The 26,166-nt window shown below is 31.2% G+C and overlaps 1 protein-coding gene across 8 annotated transcripts; it reads right to left on the minus strand.

Annotated features, from left to right (window-relative positions):
• Positions 1-1,557: 1,557 nt before the first annotated feature.
• LOC143073472 (actin nucleation-promoting factor WAS-like) lies at positions 1,558-26,157 on the minus strand. 8 transcript variants are annotated; one of them, XM_076249058.1, is made up of 15 exons: positions 26,007-26,157; positions 21,835-21,975; positions 18,469-18,489; positions 16,717-16,803; positions 14,479-14,578; positions 11,684-11,746; positions 10,525-10,703; positions 9,233-9,410; positions 8,492-8,740; positions 7,720-7,770; positions 6,125-6,172; positions 4,646-5,130; positions 4,028-4,133; positions 3,520-3,575; positions 1,558-3,466 (listed from the first exon to the last, which is right to left on the minus strand). In XM_076249058.1, the coding sequence occupies exons 1-14, from the start codon at positions 26,100-26,102 to the stop codon at positions 3,520-3,522; spliced, it is 1,860 nt and encodes a 619-aa protein (XP_076105173.1). In that variant the 5' UTR covers positions 26,103-26,157; the 3' UTR covers positions 1,558-3,466. The 8 variants fall into 8 exon arrangements, with proteins under 8 accessions (XP_076105173.1, XP_076105164.1, XP_076105182.1 ...); XM_076249049.1 differs by having other exon boundaries at positions 1,558-3,575; XM_076249067.1 differs by lacking the exon at positions 18,469-18,489 and having other exon boundaries at positions 1,558-3,575.
• Between the last annotated feature and the right edge of the window lie 9 nt (positions 26,158-26,166).

Raw genomic sequence — 26,166 nt, forward strand, 5'->3', positions numbered from 1 at the left:
GAGGCAGGGTCATAATAAGTAGTTCCAAAGTCTGGAAAATTGGAAAAAAAAATCCTCAAACAAATCCATTTAATAAGCAGCAAGTGCACACCACTCTGTGAAATTCCTGTTTTAAATCTTTCACACCCACCCTAAGGATGATTGTGGCTAGGTTGAGTTATGGGGTCAGTGGCTTCAGAGAAGATTTCTTAAAACAAGAGGCTGTCACAACGACAGCAAACCGGATTTATTAACATTTATTTGTGTCCTGGCAATATCACAAGAACCATTACTGATGAATGGTGAAAGTGAAAATCGTCAATATCAAATTTGACCTCCATTTTGTCATCAGTATCAACATATTAAAATTTGAAAAGCTTAGATTGAATGGTTCATGAGTAAATGCAACAACGTGAATGGAAACGCCATTTTACGATCTTTCAAGAACCATAACTCCTGAACGGTAAAAGTCAAAATCGTCATTATTGAACTTGATCTCTATTTTGTCATCAGTAACAACATATTAAAATTTCAAAAGCTTTGGTTGAATGGTTCATGAGAAAATGCACGGACACGACGGGAAACACCATTTTTCAATCTTTCAAGAACCATAACTCCTGAACGGTAAAAGTCAAAATCGTCATTATTGAACTTGACCTCCATTTTGTCATCAGTAACAGCATATTAAAATTTTGGAAGCTTTGGTAGAACAGTTCATGCATAAATGCACGGACACGACTGGAAACTCCATTTTTCAATCTTTCAAGAACCATAACTCCTGAATGGTAAAAGTCAAATTCATCATTATTGAACTTGACCTCCATTCTGTCATTAGTAACAACATATTAAAATTTGGGAAGCTTTGGTAGAACAGTTCATGCGTAAATGCACGGACACGACTGGAAACTCCATTTTTCAATCTTTCAAGAACCATAACTCCTGAACGGTAAAAGTCAAAATCGCCATTATTGAACTTGACCTTCGTATAGTTGTCAGTAATATAATATTAAAATTTTAAAAGCTTTGGTTGAACAGTTCATGAGTTAATGCACCGACAACATTTGATTGCCATCCGCCCGCCCGCCGTACATCCCCAAATCAATAACCGACATTTTTGTCACAAAAATCCGGTTAACAATTAATGACATTGGACATATGAAAGACATAACCTGATGCCATAAGTCCTCTGTGCTAGGTGAGCAGAAAATGATCATTGGACATATGATAGACATAACCTGATGACATAAATCTCTGTGCTAGGTGAGCAGAAAATGATCATTGGACATATGATAGACATAACCTGATGACATAAGTCCTCTGTGCTAGGTGAGCAGAAAATGATCATTGGACATATGATAGACATAACCTGCTGACGTAAGTCCTCTGTGCTAGGTGAGCAGAAAAAAAATCATTGGACATATAGACATAACCTGATGACATAAGTCCTCTGTGCTAGGTTAGCAGAAAATGATTGAAAAACTTTCAACTGACTTTAGCCACAAATCTGACATTTACTTCAGAATATGAATTGCAGAAGTAATGCAAATATCTGATCATTGGCTTGATAAAGAAATAAGATATAAAAATATTCTTTAATAACTCTTAAACATGCAAGAAATAATTATATAATAAAATGCAAACTTCATAAACAATAAAAGAAAACTAAAGTTTAAATGACTTTTGACATGTATTTAACTTTTAACTCTAGGGAAATCATAAGTAAATAAATATTGAAGGGTAATTTCAAGTTGACATGTTATGTCAAGTTAACTAGAATATTGTTGATTTCATTTTGAACAAATATATTTGACCAATATAGGATGCAATCTTAATGTTGCTTAGATATACTAAGATATATTATATATATATTAATGTATGTGGAAAGCATATTTCCATTAAAAATTAAACAGTGTTTCTCTCTATAAAACAGTACAAGGTGATAGTTCTTATTGTAACAGTGTTTCTTTTTCTTGTATGAAAACTTTTAATTGCATATTGTAGGAATATAAATATTAAATAAAGGAAAATACATTTGATCAGCTGCATTATTACAGTTCTTTCTGGTCATTATTTTGAACAGAAACATAAAAATCACTTGAAAAATCATAAACAAAATGTTTGAACTGAGAAAACTGATACATGTATGTGACAACAACAAAAATTTCACTCTATGCATTCACTATATAAAATTAAACAAGCTGAGGAATGTTTAAGCAACGGTAAACTGGAAGTTACATAGAGGAATGATCTGTTAGCATATTTTTTATGAAATGCATTTATATATTAATATCATATAGAATTATTAATTATAATTTAAGGTGGTACCTAACACTACAGAGAGATAACTGTAAAAATCAGCTAAACGTTTTTATCGCATTGAACTGTTCATGAAATATTAAGCTTCTCAATGATCAAAAATAGTGTTTGTCAAATTGCTATATAACCAATGAAATTTTTTTATTTCTGTCAAAGGGTCAAAGTTAACATTTTGTCAAATTTTTATGAAAATTAAACGAGCCAAATTAAAATTTGTTATGGTGTTGGGTACCACCTTAAATAACAGTTCCTTACTTAGTACAAAAGACATCTCAGACAGCAATTCTGAACATATATTTGAAAAAGTAATTAACCAACTAAAATAAAGCTGATTTTAACGAAATAATGATCAATATGCTTTTTGTGTGGACTATTCCAGTATCTTAATATAAAGACTGAAGGGCACTCTTCCATTACCACCCCTTTACAATGTTTATAGCAAATGAAATTATATAGAGTTGTTATTAAAGTCATGAATCCCTATCACCAATGTTTAATTTTTATAAAATGGTGTCAAAGTCCCATGCAAATATTCCTTATCAAGCTCTAATGTAATATCTACTCCCACATAGTATAATAATTTGATGTATAAAAGTATCAAAACGATATGTGTTTTTCTTTGGTTCACCTATGTACAATTTGAGCCTTTACATCCAAAACAATAAAACCTTATGAATCAAAGTTTTAATTCCAGCACCAGATTGGCAAATTCAACTCCCCAAAATTGGTATTAAAAAAAAATTCAGACATGGCATCATCTCGTGTTTTTAATATACTGTAATGAGAATTTTCTAATCCTAACTTTAAATTGAAGGATAAGATATTTTTATTTTTCCAATCACAGACAGAGTTAGGTAAAAGAAGCCCGTCTTTTATTCAGGTTATTTCCCTTTGGTTCAAATAGTGATTTTGAGCTCAGTATGTCCATTTTGAAGGCTTTTATCACACAAAATATTTGTTGTTTGATTAGATTTGAAGATTTCACTACCAATTACTGATAAATAAATGCTGTCTTCTTGAAAATTATTCTTTAAATCACTCAACTGGAAATAAATGCATGGCAATTTGCAATAATAAATTTATATAGTGCTATTGTTATTGTTGTGTAACAATGCTATTGCAATGTTTCATTTTTGTTCTCGACTTAGTCATCCCATTGATTATCACTGACTTAGTCATCCCATTGATTATCACTGACTTAGTCATCCCATTGATTACCACTGATTAGTCATCCCATTCATCATCATCGTCCATATCATCTTCATCTTCGTCTTCATCTTCTGTAAAAAGAAAATCATATTTACAAATTATCAACATTTTTCATTACTGTTATTTATTTAACTCTTAAAACTTTTGAGTTATGATGACATCATTCATCTTCTGTAAAATACTTTGTTTTTTAGTAATTATCAATTTTTTTCATTTATACTGTTATTTGTTTAATTCTTAAACTTTGAAATCCTGCTGAAGGTAAGTCAAGAAACTACTTCAGAGCGAGACAGACAAAATTTAAAAAGTGTTCATTTCATTCATAGTAAGTAAATGTGAATGTATTTGGACAAATACCAATCATAGCCAAGGCTCTGTGTTGAAGACCATACTTTGGATTACTTTTAAAAATTGTGACTTGGATGGAATTGTCTCATTGGCACTCATACCACATCTTCTTATATCTATATATGATGGCTGATACTTTTTGAGACTTATTTCTGAGTTTTAACATGTTCCTTACCAGACATCTGTAATACTTTCTGTCTGTTAGCCAATGCCATAGCTAAAGCACCTACAATACCTCCTCCTTGGCCAGGGTCAGCCTCAGGTTTGTCCTCTTTTTCTACCTATATTTGTAAATAAAAAAGTGAACTATTATAGTAATTACAGGTTGGGATTGCCATTAAGGGATGGTTGGTTAGTAATGACTTTGGGGGTAATGGCTCAAAATAATTTGGAATTAGGGGCAAAAAAAGGGGGAAACTTTTTTCTGGTCAGTGGACAATTAAGACAATTTAAAAGCAGTGTAAGGGAGGTAATTCAAAAACAGTTAACATACAATGTTTGGTATGTTCAGATTTACCTCCCTTATACTACTTGTAAATAATGTATAAAGAAATGTCAGGTTTTGGACTTATTGCAAAAAAAGGGGGTTGTAGAAGTTTTCAATTTTTTTCCCCCAAATTTCTCAAATTCACTTTCCAGTCATATAAAAATCAGTCGAAAACTGCATCTTCTCCCAATATTTCACAGTTTGATGTCGCTAAAATAACAATTTATGTTAGCAACGTTATTACCTCCCCTGTAACTGTATTGTATGCCCTTTTAAAAGAATTGTTGTTTAGGTAGCAGTACTTACAGCTTTCAGTGTTTTGCCAGACCTGATGGCATCTAACAAGTTGGATCTTGGATCACTACTAGCTCCTCCTCCTCCTCTGGAGGGTCCATCTGCAGCATGCTTGAGAGTAGCGCCACCTCTGATTGACTCCAGTAATGCTCCTCTACCAACCCCTATTGGTGGTGCACCAGCTGGTGCTGCAGGTGCTGCTGGTGGTGGGGGAGCAGCGGGTGGTGCAGGAGGGGGTGGTGGTGGAGGTATTCCTGGAGCAGGGGCTGGCGGAGGTGCCCCTTTAGATGACTGAGGTGGTGGTTGTGGAGGTGCATGGAATGAAGGTGGAGGAGGAGGTTGACCAGTTTGTCTAGCTGGTGTTGGTGGTGGAGGAAGGTTTGTCCTATTCGGAGGAGGTGGTGGTCCACCCCTTTGAGGTGGAGGTGGACCAGTTCTAGCTGGTGGTGGTGGTGGTGGGCCACTTGATCTTGGTGGAGGAGGATGTACTGGTGAATCTGAAAGAACAAAATTACACATAATATGTAGTCTATATCACACTTGTATACAATAGAACACAATGTATCAAGGAAAGATTAAGGGTAAATATACATTTATGTATTGACAATAAAAAGTATTTTTATCAACGGCCTTCTTGCACCATGGTACCAAAGTGCTATCTGAAAAGATTTTATTACAGAATGTACCATTATTATCAATGTTGTGGAATAATTTCAAGGAAACAAAATATAAATCAACAATCTTACATACAAATGTACTAAAAATACTTTGTATATCTAATTGATTGTTGGTTACATAACATCAGTTGGGTAAAGCATTTAAATAACATTTTTATTATCAAGATGATCTTTCTTGATTATGAAGAAGTGTCTACCCAAGTTTCATTACATTCAATGAGGGTTTACAAAGATATTAATGTCTAAAAGCATTAACCCAGATTGAATGTAAACGTTATCTGCCAAAAAATATGAAGTCTTTTTATCAGTAAACTACCACATGTTAGAAAGAAACTATTTCTCAAAATTTTCCTACAAAAACTGTCTTCTGATCATGAAAAGCTTCTGTCCATGTTTCAATTAAAATTTTGATGTTTCCAAAAACTTGTACTAAAAACTGACCTTAAATGTTAAAGATGCCAAACCAATAAGGGATTGCTATGTTTGTATGCTGCATGCTCAACAAAAATGATAAAAAAATGTGTTTTTGGTTGAATAATAACAAGAGAGATTTAATAACTTGGTGACACAAAATGTAGGTATGAACTGCATCATGATCATGCTAAAGGGAAAAAAACAAAAACCAGTAAAAAACTAGGTGTATCATCAAATCATTTATCTTCACCTTCTGACTGGTTTTTAGTCAAGCAAGAGATATCAATGCTTTGGGTGGTACATGTAAAACAACAAAAAGTACAATCAACAATACAAAACAATAACAAACAAACAAACACACACACAAACAAAGTGACAACACAAATTTCTGAATACATACTGCTTGATTTCTTTTGACCTGGGGACATTTCTCCTCTTGGACTCTTGCCTAAGTAAAAATTTATTTCTTATACTTTGGAGTGCTTTGCATTATTTTCATAGCAGAACACAAATTGGTATCATGTTTATTCAAGTACACTTATCTTATATATCAATTTTTTCTTTTATTTAAAATTTCCAATAAAAACATAAAACACTTTACAGCTCAAAATCAATAGGGATGTTCCTCTTATCATGTGACCATAAAACCCTCTTATCATGTGACCATATAACAAGGTAATTTAAAGATAAATATTCTATATAGCATGTGAGTAAGCATCTCTAAAACAAAGTTTCTAATAATCTAACTTCAGGCTAATCTATTTTGTACTTTTCCAAATAAGCTAAACATCGGCCTGGAGTGAGGCGTGCAAATGCTTAATTTACTCCATGGATATTTTTTTTTTAAATACTTTATTCGCATTGGATTTTTTTCAGTAAAAACAAGAATTTGTCCATAGTACACGAATGCCCCACTCGCACTATCATTTTCTGTGTTCAGTGGACCGTGAAATTGGGGTCAAAACTTTAATTTGGAATTAAAATTAGAAAGATCATATCATAGGGAACATGTGTACTAAGTTGCAAGTTGATGTAACTTTAACTTCATCAAAAACTACCTTGACCAAAAACTTTAACCTGAACTTCGCACTATCATTTTCTATGTTCAGTGGACCATGAAATTGGGGTCAAAACTATAATTTGGCATTAAAATTAGAAAGATCATATCATGGGGAACAAGTGTACTAAGTTTCAAGTTGATTGGACTTCAACTTCTTCAAAAACTACCTTGACCAAAAACTTTAACCTGAAGCGGACGGACGAACGGAGGCACAGACAAACGAACAGAGGCACAGACGGACGGACGGACAAAGGGAGGCACAGACCAGAAAACATAATGCCCCTCTACTATCGTAGGTGGGGCATAAAAATCATCAGGTTTAAAGTGTTAATGCATTGTGAAAACTAATATTTCATCAATGAAATTCAAGTCAGATATTCTCATGAATCTCCTTTTCATATTGGATACATTTTTTTTAAGTCTGATGCAGACATTTTGGAGATATAGCATTTCAACTGAGGTACTACACAGGCGTCAAAAGGCGTCATTATGGAGTAAAGGGGGTGGCGTCAAAAGGCGTCATTATGGAGGAAAGGGTTAAGCATAGTACCATCTACTCAACAAAATAAATCCAATAATTAATTAGATGTAACATCAACTCCACAAACCAATTTATATGTGTACCAATAACACAACAAAATAAAACTAGTAAAGTATTTATAGATGCATCAACAACACAACAAAATAAAACTAGTACATAATTTATAGGTGTACCAACAACTCGATAAAATAAAACTAGTAAGTAATAAGTGAACCACCAACTAAATAAAACAAATGAATAATTTTGTGTACCATCAAATCATTGAATTCAACCTTCTGACTGGTTCTTAGTAAAAGCAAGATATACCAATGTTTTGATTGGTACGTGTAAAACAAAAACAACTTCCATGATATGAAACAAACAAAATGACAACACCATTCTCTGAAATACATACTGCTTGATCTTATTTGACCTCCTGAACTCTTGTCTTCTCTTGGACTCGGGCCTAAGTGAAAAATGTATTAAACAAGAGAACTACTTTGTGGTGCTCTTAATTATATCCATAGAGAAAAATAAAAAATGGCAGCACATAAATTTTTTGTGTACATTTATTTCTCATTGCAATTCACTCTTTCTTTTAAAATATCTCTTTAAAAAAACGAAATGGTTTCCAAATAAAAATATATAGGAATGTTCCTTGTGTCATATGTGATAAATACCTAAGTAAGGTTGCTGTGCAACATAAAGTATGTTAGTTAGTATAAGGAATCTAAAATGACAGTCAGGTGGAAACTATATACATGTATACCTCCCCCTTTCCCCCCTTTTCTTTGCTGGGGTATAAAAAGGTAAGAAATATATGCATAGGATATAACCCTCCATAAAAATTTGGAAAGAGTTCAATGTAACAATATGTCTTGCCTGTATGTCTGTCAATGTAAAAGTGTAATGCTGACTGCCACAGAGTATGTCCATTTAACAGTATAAAATGGAAATAAATTTACAAATTTAAAACAACAAAAACTTAAATCAACATTTTCAAAAATATGAACCAAATAAACTTAGGCAATTTTAAGCAATAGATAAACATTTCAAATACCATTCTTTGAAAAAATTTGTAATCAATGGATGCACCACTGTTTCAAAGAAATGAAGACCAGATATAACTGAAAAAATAACATCATGCAGTCAAATAACTAACACAGTAACACTTCAAGTATACTTACTAACTTCAGGACTACGTTCTATAGATCTGTTTTGACCTTCAGGACTACCCTCTACAGAGCGATTAAGGCCATCAGGACTAAGTTCTATAGAGCGCTTAGGACCTTCAGGGCTACGCTCAACAGAGCGATAACGGCCATCAGGACTAAGTTCAATAGAGCGCTTAGGACCTCCTGGACTACGTTCTGTAGCACGGTTACGACTTTCAGGACTAAGATCTATATAACGTATAGGACCTTTAGGGCTATGCTCTAGAGAGTAGTGAATATTACTTTATTAACTATGATAGATAACACATTGGTGTAATTGATTCAACTACAATTTTGAACAAAGGAGGATAACTCCAATTTCTAAAGTCATTGATATTTTTAAAATTGTTATTAGATTCTTGCACTTTGCAAAAATTATGTTATTTTCTTGACAGGTACAATATCATTTTGTAAATGATAAATTTCTTGAAATGTTCATGGATAGGATGTATAGAATGTTATGATCTATGCACCATGTTTTGTGTATCTCAAAAGTATGGATAAACCTTAGAAGAACAAGATATCAAGTCAGTGCCATAGGGTTTTGATTACATTTTAAGCAATCTTTACCCCAATAATCATGAAAAAATAAAATTGCTGCGTGGGCTTATGTTCAAAATATAGTGTACGCCCCCAAAAAAAGTGGGTTACCAGTATATAAAATTTAAGCACCTACACAATGAATTGAATTGACAAATTAATCTTAATACTTACTATGAGATGAGGGTGGAGGAGGAGGTTTCTTTTTTATTTCCTCTCTAATCTTCTCTATCCCTCCATGTTGTTCAACAAAATCATAAATGAAATCCACGGTTTCCTTGTCCATATCAGTCGTGTCAGAAATACCAACTTGTTGAAATAGCGACTTCATATCATTGTCCAAATTATTCATCTGTGATAAAAATAGAAAATTCAATACAATTTTCATCATATCTCAAAAGCTATCAACTCTTTTTTATAATGTGCAAAACTTCACAACATGAAATTTATCTGTGAGTTTTGTTTTAATAAATCATATAAACTCTCTGTATCATTTACTAAAATTGATTTTAACTTGGCATGACAGTCTTATCTATAAAACAGATATTTCTAATCTTTTTAATTTTAGCTCTACATTTGTTAAGTGTTTAAAAAGGTTTTTTAAAATTTTGGACATGGTATCTATGTTTTGGTGTTAATAACTATTGCTCAAACTTAATAACATGGAAAAATTTACCATGTATGTCTAAAGAGAACAGTAAGAAAGATAAATTTCTGGCATATCTTAGGATTAACATTTTTTTTTTTTTATAAAACTGTAAAAATAACAACATGCAGTCATATAACAAACACTTCAGGTATACTTACAAACTTCTTGACCCCACTTTTACATCTCTATGAATTGGTAAATATTTATTTCTCAACTGTGATAAATGCATTCAAATATCATCAACAGAGGCTTTTAAAGCTATGACAAAGTTTCATAGTACTGCAAATACCTAAAATGTTTGTGTGCTCTTGTCATTGCATATTTTGAACGATGGACATATGAGATAAATTATTGTGATTTTTAGATGTGCAGCATACAAATAATTACATTTTATTTTTGCGAAACCTATCCATTTGCAAATTTCTTATAATGATAAGTCATTACAAAAATTTTGCGGCTTACAATATTTCTTTATAGGATGTTCTCATGTTTTCATTGGGCAATATTTCTCTACTACAGTTTTTAATTCTTAGAAATCAACATCAAGACTTCAAATGTTTTGTACATTAACTTCTGAATCTTTTTGTTACATCAATGATTTCCAAATTGATTTCACTTCTTATATTCTCCTTATTTTCACAGTTACTGACCTATTTGTGCATAATTTGTACGCACTTGCTGAATAATGAAAATGAGGTCAAGGGAAATTGATAGATGATTTCGTATGAAAAGTATCCCTATTTCTCATATTCTTTAACTTTTGACATAGGCTAGATCAATTGATTTCCTTCAATTTTTGACATGTTAATCAACTCACATCAAATCCTTTAGTCGGATCCCAACCAACATGACTAACATGTCTAAATGCAGTGGGTGTACTAATATCTTCTTTAGTCAGCTTTTTCTTCTTGTCCTTTTTATTTCCCTTACTCTTTCCAATGGTATTTGATCCAGACTTTATATCAACATTAACCACAGGAGCTTGAGCTGGCACATCTGAATATTAAATAAATATCATTAAATAATTACTATAAGTATAGGTTACTCCAATATAATATATTTATAGGCCAAAAACATAACCATGTTCAGTTATACCAGTAAAACAAAATTGATACCAAACAACTGGCCCCAGTATTATTTTAAGCATTGTTTATGTTGTTCTATAATGTTAGATTACATCTGGGTTTTTCGAATAAGATAGTTTCAGTAAAGTCTTGCCTGATTGTCAGATATCTTCTAAAATCCTTGTTATTTCTCATTTTTTATATAGATTAGACTGTTACTTTTCCCACTTGAATGGTTTTCCACTTGCCATTTTTGGGGCCCTTTATAGCTTACTGTTAGTTGTGAGCCAATACTCCTTGTTGAAGACTGTACTTCAACCTATAATGGTTTACTTTTACAAGTTGTGACTTGGATGGAGAGTTGTCTCATTGGCACTCATACCACATCTTCATAGATTGTTGCATGCCTCTGTTTAACATTTGGATCTAGGATTTTGAACAGCATTGTTTTATTATAACTGTGCAATTTCTTTTAAAGGGGCATGTTGGCCCTATAAGCATGTCAGGGTAAAAATCAGCTGAAGTTTAAATCAATCAAAGCAATATTATTTCCAACTGACATTTGATTGTATATAGCCCATGAACTCTTTTAGCAAGGTTAGGACATGTGACTGTCCATTTTGGTTTTTCTGAGGTTAGGATAAATGACTGTCCATTTTGGTTTTTCTGAGGTTAGGACAAACGACTGACTGTCCAATTTAGTTTTTTTGAGGTTAGGACAAATGCCTGTCCAGTTTAGTTTTTCTGAGGTTAGGACAAATGACTGTCCAGTTTAGTTTTTCTGAGGTTAGGACAAATGACTGTCCATTTTGGTTTTTCTGAGATGATTTAAATGAAAATTGACAACAGATGCAAATAGCTCACTAAAATGTGTATACTCGTTTGGTCAATATGAATTAACATGTAACTTACTGTTCATAACAGGAGAACTAGCCTGATGACCATGACTGACAACAGTGGTTTGTTTTTTCCTTTCTGAAAAGAAAATCTCATCATTAAATGACTATTTTTTTTAAATATAAAAACATGTACAAATTGATATAAATATGATATTTTAATGATATCTTTACAACTGGAAATTAAACTTATTAAGACTAAATGTAATATAATAAAGGTATTTAATAATTAAAAACCAATAGTTCAGAGAACAATTGAAGGTCTTTCCACATCAAAGAAATTTTGAAAAGAAGCTAGTTTCTCAAGCTGATACTATAACTAATAGTTTTGATATGCTTTAAAGTGAACTAAAGGAGATAATGTGCTACTTCCGGTCTCAAATGATAGCTTACTTCACTCTGATTCCAAAAATATATAGTTTGTATATACTTGTTGTGTACAACATAAAATAATTGGCTACTTCCGGTTTATCGCAAGTTATTTCTAGTCTTGAAGGATACGTTTATGTATCTTTATTACAAAATATATGGATTCCGAGTACTTTTACATGGAAAAAGTGCAAAAATATGTACTTTCGGTTTTCTCAAGGTCACTTCATGTTGTCATTTTTCAAGGTCATATGTCACCTAACCTTTTGTACAAGGTCATATGGCTTTATAATGAACTTAGTTGAAGTTATAATCAAATAACCTTATATTAAGACAGTTCAGGGGCACGAACTCCTATAAGATGCCATTTAATTGTATCAGACCAAATGTAACATATCTTCATTACCATAAACCAAACATTTTGCACTTGTTCTTTAATGTATATCTTTAAAAGTGTCGGAGAAAATCTCAAAACAAGGAAAAGTCAAAATTTAGAACTTGACCTTGACATTTGACCTTGACCTCATTTTCTAAGTTAGGACCTAGGGACCTCAAATAAAAACATTCCAGGGTTATATGGTTAATAGTTGATGAGTTGAAACATATACCGACAAATTCATTTTGTAAAGGTAGATAACTCCTATAAAATTTCATCGAATTGCTTCAATCCAAATTAGCCAAAAATTTCTGAGGATGTAACGAACAATTTGTAGAAAGAATTTTGTCGATATCTTTTTTTGTTACGAAGGAGATGCACTCTGATGATAAACAGTGAATAGGGAGATAACTCTTACAAAGAAAAATGGTTCGCCTTAGCAGGGTGAACTTTAAAAGCGCATAAACTATACGATACCATATGAGAAATATCTAAGCGACATATTGCGAAACAAACATTTATCGCAAGAACAAAATTTGGCGGAAGAAAAAAAAAAAAAAAAAAAAAATAATAATAATAATTAAAAACCAATTGTTCAGAGAACAATTGAAAGTCTTTCCGCACCAAAGAAATTTTGATAAGAAGTTATTCTTCATACTGATACAATAAATAATGGTTTAATTATAATTTTGAGTGATATAAGGGAGATAATATGCTATTTCCGGTTTCATATGATAGCTTCTTTCACACTGATTCCAAAAATATATAGTTTCTATATACTTTTGTATGTAGAATGGGAGATAATTGGCCACTTCCGGTTTGTTGGAAGTCATTTTTAGTCTTCAGTAATCAGTTTATGTATCGATATGACAAAATATATGGATTCTGAGTACTTATATGAGAAAAAATTGCAAAAAAACTACTTCCGGTTTTCTCAAGGTCATTTCTGGTAGCAATTTTTCAAGGTCATTTGTCACTTAACCTTTTGTATAAGATCAAATGTCTTTATAATGAACTTAATTGAAATTATAATCAAATAACCTCATATCAAGACATTTCAGGAGCAACAACTCCTCTAAGATGCCATTTAATAGTATAAGACTAAATGTAGCATATCTTCATTACAATAAAGCTGACATTTTGCAATTGTTCTTTAATATGTATCTTTCAAAGTGTCGGAGAAAATGCAAAAACAAGCAAAAGTCACAATTGAGAACTTGACCTTGACCTTTGACCATGACCTCATTTTCTAAGTTAGGACCTAGGGGACTCAAATAAAAACATTCCAGGGTTATACGGTTAACTGTTTATGAGTTAAAAAAACATACCGACAAATTTATTTTGTAAAGGTAGATAACTCCTATAAAATGTCATCGAATCGCTTCGATCCAAATTAGCCAAAAATTCCTGAGGATGTAACGAACAATTTGTAAAAGGAATTTTGTCGCTATCTTTTTTTTGTTACGAAGGAGATGCACACAGATGATAAACAGTGAATAGGGAGATAACTCTTACAAAGAAAAAGGGTGAAATTTAAAAGCGCATAAACTATACGATACCATATGAGAAATATCTAAGCGACATATTGCGAAACAAACATTTATCGCAAGAACAAAATTTGGCGGAAGAAAAAAATAATAATGATCAGAAGAAATACAATACCCGGTAAGTCTTTCAACAGAAAAGTGGAAAGACTTAATTATAATAATAATCAGAACAAATACAATAGGTCTTTCCACAGAAGTGGAAAGACCTAAAAATAAGCCCCAAAATGTACCCTCTCCTTTGCAAGGCTAAGTAAGAAACACACATTATCCTTTTACTCTTAAGGCAATATGACATGCATGTTATACGATAATAGTCTGAGCAAGGTCTTACTGTACATAACATTACATCTTACATTTTTGACTTTGAACAAAACTTTAAAGAAAATGAATGCTTAATTATTTTATTTGTCATTCCTGATTGCTTTTATTCTACTGCTGTTGGTAACTAGCCATTGTGTGTCTGACTACATTACTTCCATCCCAGTTATTGTTTAGAACCTAAATCATGTGCAAAGTTACCAATTTTTTTCTGATGCCTCTCCAATAATTTCTGTTCAACAGCATTTTTAAATTTTATAGCCTCATCCTCACTGGCAAAGTTCAGACCTGCCTGTACTTCCTATAATAAAATAAAGATTTTTTTATGCGTCTTTTTTTTTTTTACTATTTGACAGAACCATATATTATCTGTGTTTTTAACCTTGAAAACCTACTACATGTATAATTACATGATTTGAGGTCATTCCCATGATCATACATACTATACTATTCTTAAAGATTTTATGGGTAAAATTTATTCAGAAATGGCTTCAGTACAGTATACCATGAACTATGTCCTTTTTTTTCTTGATAAAAATAAAACCATTTTAAAACTACATTCATACAAAATTTGGTAAAGTCCTTTATGTTTCTTAAACGATAAGAACAATCATGAATGAAAACCCCCAAAAAGTTATGCTTTTTGCAAAAAAATCAAGACATTATTCAACAAAAAATGTGTCCATAGTAGACGGATGCCCCACTCGCACTATCATTTTCCATGTTCAGTGGACCATAAAATTGGTGTCAAAACATTAATTTAGAATTAAAATTAGAAAGATCATATCATAGGGAATATGTGTACTAAGTTTCCAGTTGATGTGACTTCAACTTCATCATAAAATACCTTGACCAAAAACTTTAACCTGAACTTCGTACTATCATTTTCTATGGTCAGTGGACCGTGAAATTGAGGTCAAAACTTCATTTGGCATTAAAATTAGGATCATGGGGAACTTGTGTACTAAGTTTCAAGTTGATTGGACTTCAACTTCATCAAAAACTACCTTGACCAAAAACTTTAACCTGAAGAGGGACGAACAAACGGACGAACGGATGAACCAATGGACGGACGAACAGACAACAAACAGACCCAAAGACCAGAAAACATAATGCCCCTCTACTATCGTATGTGGGGCATGAACATCTTTATTTGAAGTTAGCAACAAGAGTACTTGATAACAGACGACCTACGAAAAACAAACGTATAAATAATGAGAAAATGATGAAAATAATTATAATTACAAGTTCCAAAAAAATTAGAAGTTCAAAAAAATAATTAATCATTTTAAGTTAATAAAAACACTTCCTTCATTAACTGTAGTTTTGGAGGTCCAAATTCTTAAATTGCTTTAAAAAAACTCAATAATAGCAATGGGTTAATATAAGTTCTTTGACAAATGTCTTTCCATGTACATGTATTACAACTATTTTGGAACCTTGTTGTCTTTAAAACCTGCCAGTAAACTTTCTCAGAACGATCATGAATGAAAACACAAAAAAATTATATGCTTTTTTGAAAAAAATCAGAAAGACATTATTCAAAAACATATTTATGTGAAGTTAGCAAAGAGTACTTAATAACAGATGACCTTAGAAAAACATACGTATAAATAATGGGAAAATGATGAAAATAATGATAATTACAAGTTAAAAAACTAATTAATTATATTAAGTTAATAAGAACACTTCCTTCATTTATAACTGTAGTTTTGAATTATTGTAAAGTTTTCATTTCTATAAACATAATACCAAAATGAAATTTTTTGCAAAAAATTAATCTACTTTTTAATTATAAATTTTATGCAAATAAATCAAATGTTAAACTTAATATATTTCCTTTATCCTAAACCACAAGCCTTAATAACTAATTATTTTAAATGGTTATAGAGGTTTCCTTATAGTACAAAAATAAAATGATAGGTTCATCGTAGGAGGATCTTGGAAATGAAATGATCTAGACCTTGTTGTTAATTAATAGAACAGAATTTAGATGACCAAGTAATAGGGAATTAAATAAATGACCTGACAAGTTTAAAAACTTGAAATTAAAATCTATGGCTAGCTTGTATTTGTTAGAAGACTATTATAATTTATTTTTCTAAATAAATACAAAACAATGGCCAAAATTTCATTGTGCTATGGACCAAACTGTGCCAAAAACTGGGTTTTTTTTTCAATTACTAAATTTGACTCAGGGAAAGATAGTACATGTGTATAATGAGTGCATACATTATGTACATGTAAGGAGAGTTTGTGTTTCTATATTTTAGCTGTTACATTTATTTCATATAATTTTTTTTATTTGTTGTTATCCGTCTGTGATGGCTTTTGTGGTTGTTGTATTTTTTTTTTGTTGCTTTTATCTAACCAACTGTTTGCAAGTTGCTTTAAGTTAAAGAAGATCATAATAATGATATCCTTCAAGAGTTAACATACATCAGCTTCAAAGGTGTGGAAATATTCTCTAGGTGCTTTGTACTTGAATTGATTGTAAATTTCTTGCTCCCATATAACTGCATCTTTCTGCAAAAGAAAATAAATACAAGTGAATATTAATATTAATGTTTTAAGAGTGGTCACAGAGAATGATGCCAATAATGGAAAAAAATACAGTCACTGAAAATTTAAATAAAAAAACAAGACAGTAATAATGCTGCAAGTTTTTTTTATAATCTTATTATTTCTAAAAAAAAAATAAAAGCATTATATCTACATAACACATCTCTTTGAGATCTCAGTAACAAATATTTTGATCGTAAAAGATATTTCTTTCATTATTCCATTTTACTCAGTATGTATGATTAATTCTAAATTAATTTGTCAAACTGGGTATGAAGTCACAAACACACTTTATCAACACAAAATAAAATACAAAAAAAAAAAAAAACAACAGAATACAAACCAAACAACAACAAGAAATGCATGTTATCTTTTATTTGCCACTGATGGAAACTACTATGAAATATTTTGAGAATTAGTGTAATAACAAACATTTTTAAGCAATGATTTTTAAACTGAGTTGGCATATTTTTTTTTTTAAATCTAAATAAAGTAGAGACTTGTTGTGTAGGCTGTCTTACTGGTCTAAAAAAGTATATATAAATTTATAATTATTGATATAAATGTTACAATTTGCATTTCAATTCAAAATCACTTGAATGCATACTCAATTTAAGATTGCTCCAATATCTGCCAGTCTTTTTTTAAGTGGATTAGAAACAAAGTTAATAAAAGGTAAGACATTTCAAAAGGTTTGAACTCAAAAAGTTTGAAAAGGTCATGGTAAAGTTTTGCCATTTCTGGAAGTTTGCTTTTTTTGTAATTACAAAAGAGCTGCTAAATAAAATGGCTATAAACTGTTACTAACTGTTAATATTAATTTGTAAGGTAAGAACAGTCGTCCAGGTATTATATCATTGGTGAAAAGGTGGACAGGTGGACAATGATTGAATTGGAACCTGTAGCAACATTATTTTATCTGATAATCTGATTTGTCACATTCTCAAAACAATACTGGGTAAAGCTGGTATTCATGCAGGTGTATTATTTTTTTTTTTTGGCAGATGTGATATTTTATAATTTGTGTCTTTGAATAAACCCAACTTGAATGCTTACAAAATAGCATACGGAATTCAGACCCTAAGTCTAAGACTACATTTCTGAATAATTTTGTTATCTTTTAATAATGGTTCAAAGAATACTATAGAAAATGTGTGAGTCTAGAACAAACTAAAAGTCTGGAGTTAAAATGTTTATGCATACATGGCTAAAAGCGCTACATTTTTACAACAGATAAACAAACAACCGTACACCATAAGGCCATCATCCTACACACAGTTTTTACAATGATTGTGTTTGAACCTAAACCAAAAGCTTTCTACCTTGTAAACTGTGGGCAAAATTGAGTGGACAATGTCCCCTTTTGCAGAGGTATACAGGTAAAACAATATGCCACAACTTTCATGGCACTGTTTTTGAATATCTATAATGAACATTTCCGTCATGCATTTCTGTACTGAAATGATCACATTCTATACAGCAATTAAACATATGCATCTAATATAAATCATTTATCAAATATCAAATATGATTTTATATATATATTTCATGACCATATAGCATTCAGGGAAAATGTGTAGACTCTTATGTATGAATGCCAATAAATGTTAAACAACACTGCTAACTTACCCTGTCATAGCTCCCTCCTAGCTGAATAGAAATAATCAGGGTTTATTCTTCACTGTATTCATTTTATAGGAAAGGGTTCCAGAATAATACTACCGGTACATTATAATAAATGTCTTATTTTTTAAGTTGTTTTTTTTTCCTCATGGACTCGATATCCTAATTTAAAACAGTTATGGAGTTTCCAAAATGTAAATTTGTTCATGTTGAAGTCAACAAGCAAAATGTTCTCCAAGAAGTAAAAATTTGTGCATGTTATTGCAGAATTTCACTGGAAGAAGTTTTGGCCATTTTTCTTATTTTGCTTGTCCAAATCTAAGTCATTAACATATTACCATGATTACCAGCTTGAAATGGCTGATACATGCATGTATCCACTAATTTTAGTTATAACCAAGAAATAACTTTGTGTCATTACAGTGAACTTTACCAAACAAGACTTTTGCTGTTCAAACTCAAAGGGATATTTTCTAAAATTGGCAATGACATTAAAATACATTTTACACTTAATCCTCCAGATCTAGTTACCTTCTAAAATTGGAGACAATAAAACATGTACACATTGCAAATAGATGAAATTTCAGCCAAGGCTTATGCAAAATATTTTATTACCCCCCCATGGCCAATAATTACGAATTCACATTAAATTTGCATTTTCCTGAAAACAAATAAAACAAAATCATGCAATTTGTAAATGCAAACAAAAACATCATCCATCAACACATTGTTAATCAGTATTTCCTTTTAACCTGTACATGTTTTATTTAAATTTGTTGAAATTATCTACATTTTGTTCTGAAAACAATTTTAATGGCTAATGACCAAACAGAAAATTCCCTTCTATTTTTCCTGTCCAACTGAAACCACCTGTCCTTTATTTACAAAAGAAGTGGTAAATTGATTAATTTGTGGTTTTCATTTTATATCTTCTTACTTCCTTTGTTATCATGTTACGATCATGTGACGAACAAATCGTATTTGCACACTGATTACAATACAATACGATGTAAATATAGGTAAAATGTTTTATGATTGATTTGTCCCTTTCAGACATACCAAATGCATCCTACAAAATTCTTCTGAATAATCGTGTGATCAAATCTATAAATAACACTCATTAATTATTGATAATATCACACCATTTTCAGGTGACTTTGAAGTTTTTTTTGTTTATATATCTATAGCCATAAGCCATTTTTACATGTCATATTGGTATGCTATTATGCATAAATAAAATATGAAAAATTAGTACTACAAGCAAATTGTTATGTAGATTTTCATTTTGTGAAGAAAAAATGTGTTTAACCAGATTTTAATATCAATTCAACATGTACATGCATGTCATGCAATACAAATTAAATGTTATTGGGCTGATGGCATTTTCATTTTTTATTTTGTGGTTTTTAATTTGAGCATACCAAACTGAAAAACATCTTTTATTATAATTTGAAATTTGGATTAAAGAGCTATCTATATATCTAGCTATAATATACTATATATTGCTATTACAAAAAGTTCCCTAAGCCTGAAAAAGTGACTTGCAATTGCCTTAATCTCAGAGCCTTAAAAGAAAATTGATAGGTTGATTGATAGGTGTTATTGCATACGCTATGATAGTTTTCCATAGATTCACCTGCAAGTTACCTGTCCATTTAAACTTTTGGCAGTTCTATTGTCCCATCTAACAAATACAACAGGTATTGTTCTCTGTATAGTTTATTCACTGGGACCTTTAAATTTCTTCCAAGAGAAATATATCACTCATTGATTAATTTACCTGAACAAAAAATTGAACTGTCAATGATGAAAAAATACTTATACCAATACTAAGTAAGGACTCATAAAACTGCATGTGTTGTATTTATTCAATACAAATAACTCATTTTTAATGTGTTTAATATTAATACTGATTCAAAAATTAAAAGTTGATTTCTGATCAAATATTCAATATTTTTGTGTGTTTGATAAATAAAAATTTGAATATTATTATTTTTAAATTAACTAGGTCTTCATAAACATAAGTCTATAAATGAACAACAACAAAAACATGCAAATTCATTGGAAAATACTAAAAAATGTGTCTGAAATAAACTTTTTATTATTAAACCAGATTTTATATTGAACAGATTGAAAATATATTAATGATATATTGAATAAATACAATATTGCATACAGTTTATGTGAGTTTATAGAAGTATTTCAATAAAAAAGGAGATAATTTTTTGGTCAGGTAAATTAATCAATGAGTGATATATTTCTCCTAGAAGAAATTTAAAGGTCCCAGTGAATAAACTATACAGAGAACAATACCTGTTGTATTTGTTAGATGGGACAATAGAACTTACAAAAGTTTAAATGGACAGGTAACTTGCAGGTGAATCTATGGAAAACTATCATAGGGTTCGCTATAAATACTGTTCAGCATCTGCCATCATCGAAAGAAATGAAGTTGAAAAATAATATAATAATATACTGTAAACAATTACTTCCCATCTCTACTTCCAAACAGACATAAAATTACAGATGCCTTCAACTTGCAAAATGTTATAACTAGTAAAATCTTACTAACATTATTTTTTTTACAGTAAACTGATGCAGGTAAAGAGCTTGCAATTTTAATGAAAATTGGAATACATGTACCTTTCTTCTTCCAATTTAAGCAATCAAATATCCTTTTGAAATTCATAAATATAAAGCTTTTTTTTTAAATTCATAAATATGAATCTTGTTTTTGAAATTCATAAATATTAACCTTGTTTTTAAAATTCATAAATATGAACCTTGTTTTTGAAATTCATAAATATGAACCTTGTTTTTGAAATTCATAAATATGAACCTTTTTTTTGAAATTGATAACTATAGCTATGAACCTTGTTTTTTAAATTCATAACTATAGCTATGAACCTTGTTTTTGAAATTCATAAATATGAACCTATTTTTGGGCCATTAAGGCATTTATAGCTTGTGGTTTGGTGTGAGCTAAGGATTCATCTGACATGCTTGAAGGCTGTACTTTTACATATAATTGGGTTTTTTTTTTTTAAACAATACTAATAATCAAAATTGTTTGAATAACATAGGACACTGTCACATTTCAGTACTTTCTACTGGAAACAAGAGAGACTGCCTACATTTGCTAATTAAGGAGTTGTAAAAAAGACTGTAAGGGAAAAAGTTTGAAATTATATGTTATGCTTGAAACATCAAGATAAGGGTTTAAAAACCACAATTAAGAAAAATTAGGTAGGTGAAATAGGTGAAATAGATAAAGGGGCTTTAACATATTATCATCCTTTGAGGCAACATTCTGCAGTTATAAATACTAAAACACAAATAAATCTTCCAGTAATTACATAACATAAAATGTACCTTAATGTCATACAATCTTATGTAGTAGGATCTTTTTGGATTGTCTTTCACAAAACAAACGACACCACAAAATCTTTTGCTCCACCTCTGTCTTGATGGTGGGTCAGCTGTATAGAGTTGACATACACCAGAGGCAAGTGTCTGAAATATAGAAAATTCTCATTTGTTTTCATTGCCACCAACAACAGATTTTTGTTGATTTTCGTGTTTTTTTAACTACTTTCTAAGTTTATTTTTTATTGCTTTTTTGGTACCTTTCGCCTCTCTTGTACAGTTCAACTGGGACATTATCAATTATCTCTTATTTTATACTTACGTAGTAATAGAACAAGTTTACCATGTTGAATGAAACTTACCACAAATGTACATCTTAGTACCTCTGCACTGAAGCGAGGAAACTCATGCATACTAGTAGTCAGGACTAAGATTTAAGAATATAAAAAGAAAGAGAGTTGCACCTGTCTATTTTGGGCTACACGTAGGTACAAATTTAGCTACAAATGTAGCATACTGCAATATTTACCATTCAAAGAATAGTGTTGGTGGATATTAGTTTTAACATACATATTTCATATTCTTACAATTCTTTACTGGAATTTGATGTGGTTCTTCAGAATTTTATCAGAGACATATATGAAAATTGATTTTCATTGAACTTTTTATTAACAGTGGAAATTTTGACTTTTACATGAAATTCTACTTTTGAAATTTCAACATTTCAAAACTTTAAAAATATGCTTAATACTGACTTTAAAATCTAGAAATTTCAGCTTTTGTTTATTTTTGTAGTTCTGTGGTATTCTATGGTACATGTAAAAAGACACTGCAATAAGACTGAAGCAATTAAAAAAAAGGGAAATAACCCTATCTAAATAAAAGATTTAAAAGTCCTCGGTTATGTATTGTAATATGTACAAGGAACTTATGCTCATGTACATGTCATTAAAATCATATTTCTGAAGTTGAATTAAAGTAAAATTGACATGTATTCCATTGTAATTGTCTTTCTTTGTTTTAATTATATGAATATAAAATGACTATATTTGACCACATAAAATGTTTTTTGGGGTTTTGAGCATGTTTAACGGTTCTCTAAATACCTTTTTAAACAGCAGAATAACTGCTGCATAATCTTGAGGTGTCCAGTGAGGAAAGCTGTCTAATGTACCCAATTGAAAGTTGGTTCAAGTTTTAAATGGTATAAGTTAATAGTGTTGCCAATTGACAATGGTACAAGATAACTATAAGTGTTCTAGATATAAGCTAGCTAACGCTGCATTTAGAGGGAACACAGTCTTATTCCTTTATTCATTCATTGTAAGCTTAAGTCTGCATCAACTCTTGGCTTTACATCAAGAAATTGACAATGAAGGTACAATGTATATATTTGATAACAAATCTTAACGACAAAAGAGATGATTTCAGATTCCCAATTGTGAATTTTCCATTTTCATGAAGCATCATTTTGCGCCTCAGACAGGGTAAACATCTGAGATTCTCCCTATTAATCTCCATGGCTTGTATTTCCTATCATGTTTTCCTTGATAGAGGGTTGCTGCTCATAAGGAAGCTATCAAACCAAGAGTTCTAAGTGGTGAATTCATCCCCTGGTCAGTTTTACCAATGACATCAAGAGTTGGTTGAACATTAAGGAATATCTGTTTCACAGATGATAGTGGATATGTTCCAAATGTGGTTACTACAATACTGTCTCCTTTTTTTGTTCGGGGTATTACAGGGTTTTGAATGGTTCAGGAGCTGTCTGTACATTTTGGCCTTGAAGATTATCATAACATTCTGTGAAATGAATACATTTTTAGGGGAATGTTTATGGCATACATGCAGACTTTTCAGTCAACATACACATCAATCATGGTTTGCCTGAAATTTCTATTAAATGCTTAATTAGGCTTTACTACACTGTATTCAAGTAATGTAATATGTATTCATGATGGACTTGTATACATGTACATGTATATATGTAACCAATGTTTCAATGAATAAAGACCAAGTTTTATTTCTGATTAATATCTTTATTGAAACATGCCCTTTTCATGTTATAAAATATAATTTAATGTCCTTTTCGTGTTATCATTTCATGTCTCAGATGCCCTTTTTTAGGTTGGCAAATCCAAGCTGGAACTGTATCAGGCCAGTTTGTTCCCAATTCACATTCACACCCTACATGTCATCAACTCACAGGGTCCCCCAATAGGTCCTTTCGCACCAAAAAGTGTATTTAATTTTTTCAACAAATTTATTATTTAAAAAGACTACATGGTGACATGAAAAAGAAACATGAGAAAGGCACTTAATTAAGAAACAATGAAAAAAATATGTATAGCAATAATACACTAACCAAAACATGATCAAGATTTATTCATCCTAAAAAACTGTTGTCAAAATGTCACTTTATTTTGAACAATGGAAAAAATATATAGATATATAGAAACTCTCAAACCAAAACATGATTTAAGATTTATTCGACACAAAAAACATTGTCAGAAAATCAATGTGTTGTGTAACATTATTTTTTTTATAACAATACAATATAAACCAAAACTCAATTACAAATTATTAAATAAACACAAAACCAATTAAAAGGGTGCAAATGTGTAGGGTGCAAAAGTGAAAGCAGTGGAACTTGTTTTAGGGCGAACGAACCTGGATTCAGCTGGACACAGGCTAATCCCATACAAATGAAGCTTGCTTAAAAGTAGCCAAAAATGTTAAGGAAAAATATGCGATTTTTCTCAATATTTTTTTTTTTTTTTTGCATTCCTGAACTTTATCTTTTTTCTTTTAAAACTTATGCCTACTGAAAAGAATATCAGGAGGTCCACATGTTATCCACAGATTGTACTATCTGTGACTGCTTCATTTGTTCTAGTTCGGGGATATGCCCAGTAAGCCTTATCATGTGACTGGGTCAAAAATGGCTGAGAAGTAAACGGAGTTGAACCGGCTGATTTAAAGATGGCGACAGAAGTTCAAATTTATTCTTTTTGGTTTCCAAGTTGGAGAATATAAAAAAATGAATATGTTAATAATAAATATATATTTTTTATATGCAATCTTTTTTCGAGGCCTTATTCATCATAAAAACATTTCTCTGAGATAATTTTAAAAATTTGAAAATAAAATGTAGCATGGCAATTTATTATTGTCACATTTAACCATTGCAGTATCACATAATATAATCTGATTGAAATTGTTTCAATCTTCACCTTTCAAATTCTGACAATTTATCTTAAGTTACGCTTCCCATCATACATGTACTTTTATGACAGGCTGATTGCTTGCTGGTGTGTTAGTTTAAACTTATTTATAGTGGATTGGGAAACAAGTTTTACATTGAAGACCTGTTGGTGACCTTCTGCTGTTGGGTTGTTGTCTCTTTGGCACATTCCCCATATCCATTCTCAATTTTATTTACAACTTATATATTAATCCCTTTCCACTTAGCGGGTGCGAGTGGTGCCTTGTAGCAGCATAAGCCTGCTCTTTTTCGAAATCTACAATGGTGTCTTTAACATGCAAGAGATACATGTATGGCTCTCTCTTAACATGGGTCAGCCATTTATCGTCCCCTTCCGACAGACTATCATCGTTTCCTCAAGACCATACTCGTAAATGGTGTCAAGGGAGAGCTGAAAATTCAGTCCCTGAAATTTTCATCCCGAAACTGGAATCGAACCAGGAACCTTTGTGTTAGTAGTACGATGCACTAACCACTACACCACGTCTCTCTTGCTGGTGTGTTAAAACTGCTGAGAGAAGTATATGAATATGTGCGCCAGCGGCTGATATTACAGCAAATGAAGCGACTGTCTATACCGGAAGCACCGAACAGATTAATCTGGGTTAAGCCGCTGTGGCAAATGAATACTATCTCTGAGTTCAAAATATTCACTTAGTAATAAAGAGTTGTTCCCCTTTTTGCAATTCAACATGGTCAATCTGTTTGAAGCAAAGTTGTCATTAGTTTACAGTAAAACAACGGAAACCAATTAAACTCTACCCATGTTATACGGCAAATAAAAATGTTAAAGCTAGTATGATGATGGACTACTATAAAAAGGTGATCATAAGGTTACATAGTAACGGTTAGATAATTTAGAATCAAAGCAAAAGGGAGTATTTCCTGTAATTCAATGTTTGCTTATTCTTACCACACAACCTCTACCGAGAATGTTGAAAAGTGCTTCGTTTTCATTGTCATTTAACAGAATAGATGAAACATTCGTGCTTTTTTTCTTCATAGACATTTTGCAAATTTTCTTTGAAACTTCCGGGTTGTGAGTAACTGAAATAGATAGCCTCTATACAAAA

This window comes from Mytilus galloprovincialis, chromosome 1, assembly GCF_965363235.1.
Source record: "Mytilus galloprovincialis chromosome 1, xbMytGall1.hap1.1, whole genome shotgun sequence".
NCBI lineage: Eukaryota > Metazoa > Mollusca > Bivalvia > Mytilida > Mytilidae > Mytilus > Mytilus galloprovincialis.

Coding starts and splice junctions, on each gene's coding strand:
- LOC143073472 (XM_076249058.1), bottom strand. CDS start 26,102: ATGTCTATGAAGAAAAAAAGCACGAATGTTTCATCTATTCTGTTAAAT. Junction 8,741..9,232: donor TCCTCCACCCTCATCTCATA/GTAAGTATTAAG, acceptor ACTACTCTCTAG/AGCATAGCCCTAAAGGTCCT. Junction 4,134..4,645: donor CTGGCAAAACACTGAAAGCT/GTAAGTACTGCT, acceptor TTACAAATATAG/GTAGAAAAAGAGGACAAACC.